Raw genomic sequence first — 7924 nt, forward strand, 5'->3', positions numbered from 1 at the left:
CCCCTTGTGCATGCACAGCCCTTTTCTGTCTCTCACAGTTCCCCACTCACATATCTGTTTCTTGTTAAATTCCTACTTTCCACAGCCTCAAACCAGCCTCAAAATAAATATTGTGGCTCTAATACAATTGTAGAAAACATAGCGTACTAACAGTGTTAAGATGTCTGAGCCAGACTGCATGGATAAACGCAATTTGAACTACTTATCTGTGGCAGAGGGAGTTTATACATTGATTTTGTGCACTTTTCTAAATGAAATTTACCCTGTTTTAAATGATCCCACACTAGCCCCTCTGCTTAGGAGCACTCATGGAGTCATGTTGGGGAAATAACAAAATTAGTCCATTATTGCTGAGAATGGTTGCAGGGTTTGATCTCCATAATTGTATGTGCTTAAAGTTTAAGCTTTTTTTTTTCCTCGCTGCACTCTGAAACCATAATAATTGTCCATAAATTGCAATCAGATGTGGCCTCATAGCTGATGTCTCCTCACTTGTGTCTGAGGGGATACTCAGCGGCGTGGGCAGTTATATCCTGTGAGATCCCCCCCCTGTATTGGTCGGTGGGGAAAACAAGAGCCAAGAAATTGCAAGTCCTGCCTCTTTTACCAGACACAGCATTTCAGACCCCCTGGTGATGTCAGTCCACCATACTGTCCACACATGCTCACATAATTCAGGTCCTTGCGACTTTGCTGGAATCTGAGGCTTTGTTCTCTTAAATGCCTTCAGATGGCAGAGTCCGGCTCCCAACAGTAAAAGTCTTGGCTGTTTGATTGGCCGAGTGATGACAGGCCCTGTTGACCTGGTCTAAGCCTTGTGCTGTGGGTGATGATGCCGGTCACATCAGTGGTATTAGACATGATGTGACGCCTGCTCTGCACAGGTGCACATTGTGAGATAAGGACATCTGAGATATACAAGACATGGCAGCATGATCCGGGCTTTTTTTTTTTGAAAGGGGGACTGTGTATTTGGAAGTTTTTAAATTGAGTTTTCAAAAATCAGGCACTTTCAGACCAACTGCAGGAAATGCATCATTACAATACACTCCACTGTTCCCAAATCCCCCAAGTTTCCTCCCAGGTCACCGTAGTGAATTGAACAGATGACTTTTAAAACAGTAACAGAGAGCTGGGAGGAAATTTGGTCATTTGGGGACAGTATTGTGCTGTGCTATAGTGCTGGAGCAAAACTAGGGAGTGTATCTGTAAATGTTGTGATTGCCTCCCCTCATTTAAGAATAAGTCAACTTCAGACAAGCTTGTAAAAAGTCGTGTGTAGGCTTTACGCCATAGCCTACACAACTGGCTATGGCGCCATTGTGAGCATTTCTACTTGTGTGGTGGTGTGTCTGTGTCGCTTTGCAATTACACCTCCAAAATGCTAGCTGGCTGTGGGGTTTCTATGCCACTGTGGTATTCTGTGAATTTCAGTGAAGCTGGATTGATTCAACTAACACACATAAAAAAACACATCAAACATGGCTTAACAACAACAACCATGAACAGAGTAAAAAAAAATTGGCTCCATTATAACTCACAAGGTTCAGAGACAAAACACCTGTCTTCTGCTAAACACGTTTTCCCCACAAATGCAACATGCTAATGTTATTAGCATAATCCTGTTACATTTTAAACTGTATAAATTAACCTAGCTGCTAGATTTTTCCTTTACTTATATGAAGGTGGGAACAACAGAAACATGTAACAAAGGTAATGTTACAAAACCTGGTTCCATTATAACTCACAAGGCTGGGGAGGTGTGTGCCAGGCTACCTACGGCGTAGGCTCTGTGTGGACCTGTATGTTTTGCCGTAGCCAACGACATTGATTCGACACAGAACTATATAACAGGCTGAAGACACCACTATAAAAGTTTCACTTATTTCGAATGTTATCATTGATTTAATGGGGGTTATAGGTGGTTATCAGTGTAATAGATATTTGGTAGAGGGGTCCTACTTCACTGACGAGTATGTTTAGAATGTTAATATCAGGGCTTTGGCTTCAGGTGGTTTCACTTTTACTCTGATTAGGTTTAGGCACAAAGACTACGTGGTTAGGTTTCGTCACTTTGTGTAAACGTCATGGTTTGGCTTAAAATAATTAACATTTAACATTTTATTTTCACATATATCACACAAATGAAACACAAGTCGTGATTTGGCCTGTGTAGACAGCTACACTGATTAAAATCTAAGCAGCTGAATTGCTTCCTGTGTAGACATGTTGTCAGATGAGAAGGCTGATACTTCTCTCATTTCTGTGCATTAAGATCAGTGCTGGAGACAGTGGGTAATTAGCCTAGCTTAGCATGAAGTGTTAGCATCAAATTTCAGGTTTGATTGGTGTAAGCATTATGTAGTTAATGTTAGCCTCTTAGACATTTTCTGTCTGGATAGGTTTTTTTGTTTGGTTTTTTCATGAAAAGTGGATTTTTTGAACCTGAGCCAGTTTGCATAATTGTCATGTGGTGTGGGAATATTGAAAATCTGCATGGAATTTTCCATACTGTATTTACTGCTGTGAGCAACACAAACAAAATTCCACTGACCTTCATTTATTTGGGGAGAAGGCAGACATTTCGGTGACGGATATCTTCAAATCTGGACAAATAAAACCAAAACTACTATGGCCAGAAATCATTAAAGGCACTTTAGAAAATATGAGAAGCATCACCTGAAGTTGGATTACTATCACCATTACAGCACAGTCTGATGTTACACCTCCAGTAAAACATCTGGTATAAACCAAACAGACCGGGGGGCAAAACTGAGCTTAATCTTCTCAGATTGGGATGACCCTGTACAGCAATGTGGCCGAGTATAACTGCTTTACCGCCATGTCATAAAACCACTAAGAGCACAGGGCTGTTGTAAGAAATTAGGACTGAAGTCCTCCATCACTGCAGACCCCCATCAAGCTGACTGCTTTAAATTACAGCACACTAGAGAGGCAGAGGCAGCTGCATCGTTAAAGTTAGACAAAGCTATCTCTTTGATTCCACTCAAGTTTGTGGACATATTCCTCTGGTTGTGACCTTTACTGTACGTCACAGCCAGACATGAGTGGGCGACAGAAGAGATGGGCCATGCAGTCAGCTGGGCTGCCCGTCCACCTGCACAAATGTCCACAACATGCACACACACAGAGAAACACATATAATAGTCTTATTGTGAGATAGGGAGAATGCCAAAGCGACAGTAAATGTGAAAACATGCCTACCCTCAAAGACACACGGATCGCCTTTCACCCCTCCAATCACAGACAAAGGGACTCTTTATTTTTCCTCTTACAACCCTCTGGAGAAAACATCAGGCTCCCAGAAGCATCGACAGAGTGAAGAAGTACCACCTGAACTTTGAAATCACCGTCTCCCAGTGTCTTACTCACTCTCAGCAGGCTCTCATCTCATTGCTCCATCCGAGGAACAGACAAAACACATTATCTGCAACATGCACCAGTAACACAGATAAAAACTCTCCGACTGGCTTGATTCTATCTGGATGACACAGTAAGATTCACAGGAAAAGCCTCAGTGTAAACTTCGCTCTCTTTTCCGGACTTTGTAAAGAAGCAGACTAAACACTGAACAGCGCTCTGAAACCAACACAATCACACAAATAATGCTGCCCTCATCTTAATTATACAAAGATTGTGTTCTACACGGCCTTTCAAAAGGGAAATTCTGATGATGGCATTTTAAATGCCAACATCTTTGGTGGCAGGCGGTCATTGCTGTGATTTTCCACTGCACACACCAAAAAGTGCTTGTTTATAATCTGTGTGACCACTGCAATGGGTGATGGGGAAAACCTCACCAATTTTACACATGGAGTTCAATTCATTCCTCATGAGCAGCCAGTGCAAACAGTTGTACAATGTCTTCTGTGGCTCTGGAGGAGCTTTCCTAAGTTTGAAAAAATAAACATGATGATGTCAGGGAAGGTATAATTAAGGACACTATTGAGTCAACCCATTTGCCAGAATAAATGTTGGAAACATCCATATCTTAGCAGACATATTAAAATTTACATTTTTCAACAATGCTGTGGTTATGTTTAGTCACAAAAACCACTTGATTATGGCAAGGAAAGAATCATGTTTTGGCTTAAAAAACCTGTTTTTGGTGGCACAATTACCACTGGAGCTGCCACCGACGCTGGAAATGCTGCTGATGTCTAGCTAAAAAACACCAGCTTTTGGTGGCAGAAGTGCAGCCTGAAATACCTCTGATGTCTTGCTATAAAATAATTGGTTTTAGTGGCACAATTGCTGGTGGAAATAACCCTAATATCTAGCTAAAACACAACCCATAATGGTGGCACAATCGCTGGTTGAAATGCTGCTAATGTCTAGCTAAAAAAACACTGCTTGTGGTGGCACAATCGCTGCTGGAAGTGCCGCTGGTGTCTTGCTAAAAACCAAGTGGTTTTGGTGTTTGCTGTTCTTGAACAGTGGTTTGCAAGAGTCTATTATATAGTATATTACTATTATATAGCTTGGCAACTGTCGCCTAGTTGTTGTGCCATTCGCCATCCCCTCCACCTCTCGATGACAGAGTAAGCTCATACCGATGTAATCAGAACTATGCCACTTTGGCAATGTTAATATGATACATATGAAACATACAATTTAATTTAATACATCCGTCATTTACAGAATTGCACAATGCCAACATTTTCTTCTGGCAACTGGACTAAGTGTATTGGAAATATAGGCCTTTGCTGTACCTCTTTAACAGTTAGCTGCCCTCTGAATAACTAAAATTACTGTTAAAACACTCTAAACATGTCCTGTGTTTCTATTTTCTATAAATAATTATGACTTCAACACATCCTGTGAGGTACAAACCTCCATGTTAGACAAAAAGAAACATAGAACCAAACGTCTAAAAGAGATTCAGAGTCTTCACAACTAAAAAAAGCAAAAAGAATGGTTGCTGACTGTCGCTACCCCCAAGTGCTCCTAGTACCGCTGTCTGGAAGCAGAGATGGTTATCAGTTTGGGTGTAGGAGGTATGTTTTAACCATCTCTTGACAGGCATGGAGCTGTGAAGTGACTGCTCCAATTACGGAGCAGAGCCCAGCAGCTCTGTTGAAAGGCAAGAATGCATCTCACCGCTCTTCTGTAAGCTACAGCTGAGCTCCCTGCATGTCTTTTTAGGAAACCAAGTAAGGTTGTCATTCCAGCCACTGTTAGTATTTCAAGGGGAAACAAAATCCACCCTCAAAAACTCTTACAATGTCACTGTATGTGTTACTATAGCGTTTTCTTTCATGGAGCTGTTGTGTCTAATATATCTTCAAAACATAGTTATAAATGCTCCTGATGATTTGCACTGATTAATCATGAAAGCCAGCTGCAGGTTGAGCAAGATTTCATCAGAGCACCCATATTGGATGTGACGCACGTAATTGCACAGCTCTTTGAAAATGTTCACATCTCTCAAATTAGAGGCTGCGGATAGAAGGCACATACCACTCCTGGAAGATGACTATCAACCTCAAAGGCAAAGGATTGTGTATATTACAGACAGTTTCAACTAACAATGAGTCCTACTAACAAGTCTTGTGTGTGTAATAAAGTCTCTTTTTCTTTGTGCCGCAGAATGTCCAAAAACTATTAATCAGTGAGAGCACACTGTTGCACTGGGTGACATGTTCCTTTATTACCATTAGCACACACACTGTAGTTTATTTTCACTCAATCCCACATACACTGTCCAGCAGATACCAAACGTGGATTTATCTGCAACCAGAAATAGTCCCTAACAAATACACACAGTACATAACAACACGTTCTCACTCCCAACTCATCAGCTACAGCAGCTAGAGCAGTTTGATCAGCTGTCCTATGCTTCAAACTATAACGCTCAAGGTAACTTTTTAGCATCAGTTCTTGATGCCCAGGGACCAGGTGTTATTTTCTGTGGGTTACATGCATAACGTCTTTTCAAAATGAATTTCCATGTACACAGGAAATGTTTGTTTTGTCACCAAAACTGCTTTAGGTTCAGGCAATAAAACTACTTGCTTTGGTTTAGAAAAATCTTCATGGTTTAGGTTAAAATAAGTATGTTTGTTACATAACTTTACTTAGTAAGCAAGTTAACAAGTATGTGGCGTGACATGTGTGTCAAGTTATGTTAAATACGTTGCGTAATTTTTAAAAACCTCAATGTTTCACATGGGACATGAAAGTCTGGGCGAAAGTCCCGTGTTTGTTTGACCCATCCACTACACAGACTTTCTTGCTCTTTATGCTACATCATTGCTGCTTTAGGTTTACACTGGAGTAAGTTAAAAGCCTGGTGCATCTCATACAGATGCTACAGGATGCCTTCTGTGTCAGAATCAAGCGCCAATGACCAGCCTTGGCATCCTCTTTGTCCTTACTTGCATTAAATCAACAACATTTAAATGTTTGATCAGGTGTCTGTAGCCAATATGTCTGAGTAAACATATTTTTTCTCTGCAGCTTGAGTAATTCACACACCAGATGCATACTGTGTTAACTGTACTTCACTGTATGTGCACACAGATAAAAGGGTCTGACCTGCTGCTCCTTGTTCATTCTCTGCAGCCCGATGTTGAGGGCCTCTTCTGCTTCTAGCTTGGAGCTGGTACTGCTGATCTCCAGGTCCTTCCTTTAGAGAGAAACAGATAATAAACACTACATCAATTTAACCCTTGAAAAAAAAAATTAAAACTAGCCTAACATTTAAATTAACATTGATTGTACTTAACTGATTTTAAACTTAATTTAAACTTAAGATAGAGTTATACTGGAAGATAGATATAAGATATCTTAGGCGTATGTTTGATTTCTAGGTCAAATTTTTCATATAACACAATCTAGATATATCTTGATGCATCCTAAGCAACAGCCTGGTCTCATAAAAATATGTAAAATGGACTTGAACTCTTTGCAACGCATTATGTGGTGGGCACAAAATGTGTTAAAATTACAAGCTGGCAACACAAAAACAATGCTCATGCAAAGTCAATGAGGATCTTTTCTTGTGGTGGACACACAAATTAAGTACAAAGAGCAAGAAAGTCTGCACAGACTGGGTGGGAGGGATGGTGCATGAGGTTACACTAACATGGACTTTCAACCAGTAGACTGCTGTTCATGTCTCCTGTGAAACCAAATGTTATTGTACTTACGGGATTTTACGGACTTGACCTAACTACACAAAGTACTTAACATAACTACGTAAAGTTTATGTTTATGTAACCTACATTCCATATGTAGTTGTTTTAAACAAAACAACAATTTTTTCTAAATTTAAGTTTTTTGGGGGGTTGTCTAAATTCAACCAAGAGTTTTTATTTCCCTAAACCTTACCAAACTTTGACCATTTCACAACCTTAATCACATCAACGATGTGCTTGATTTTGCATTGGCATTGATTTTGTGTTGCCAGCACATAATTTATACACATTTTTAGGGCTGTACCCAAATATTCGGATATTCGAATATTCGTTTCTATGGGTAGGTATTCGTTATGAAAATTTGGTATTCGATATTCATTTTTTTAATTTACTTTTTTAATTATTATTATTATGATTATTTTACATATTTTTTTGGTGCTAAATGTAGTCTTTTTGTTGTTGGTAAATGTAGTTTATCAATAAAAATCAAAACTTTTAAATTGCATTGTTAAAAATGTGAAAATATAGTATCGCCTACCAACGGAGCTTGTGCACGGCAGGCTTGAGCGCATCTGTCTGAGGCTGTGGATCAATGCCAAGTTTTACCACTTTATCACTATTCCCTCTAACTTGTAGCTGTTTTTTGCTATTTTTTGAATTTAATATGAATTATGGAACTGTTTTTGTCAACGTTTGTTTCCCCCGTTTTGTACAATAAATTATTGTTTAAAGTTTCAACAAGTTTCTTTTGGAGTGCGTGACAC

General features: G+C 39.7%; 1 protein-coding gene across 2 annotated transcripts in view; it reads right to left on the minus strand.

Moving 5' to 3' along the window:
* LOC126399703 (myosin-16) overlaps positions 1 to 7924 on the minus strand; it is a 75868-nt gene that overhangs the window by 21605 nt on the left and 46339 nt on the right. For both annotated transcript variants that reach the window (XM_050059883.1, XM_050059882.1), the window contains one exon: positions 6559 to 6649. In XM_050059883.1, the coding sequence (XP_049915840.1) occupies positions 6559 to 6649 (91 nt within the window). The remainder of the gene's footprint in view (positions 1 to 6558; positions 6650 to 7924) is intronic.

Source organism: Epinephelus moara, chromosome 13 (assembly GCF_006386435.1).
Source record: "Epinephelus moara isolate mb chromosome 13, YSFRI_EMoa_1.0, whole genome shotgun sequence".
NCBI lineage: Eukaryota > Metazoa > Chordata > Actinopteri > Perciformes > Serranidae > Epinephelus > Epinephelus moara.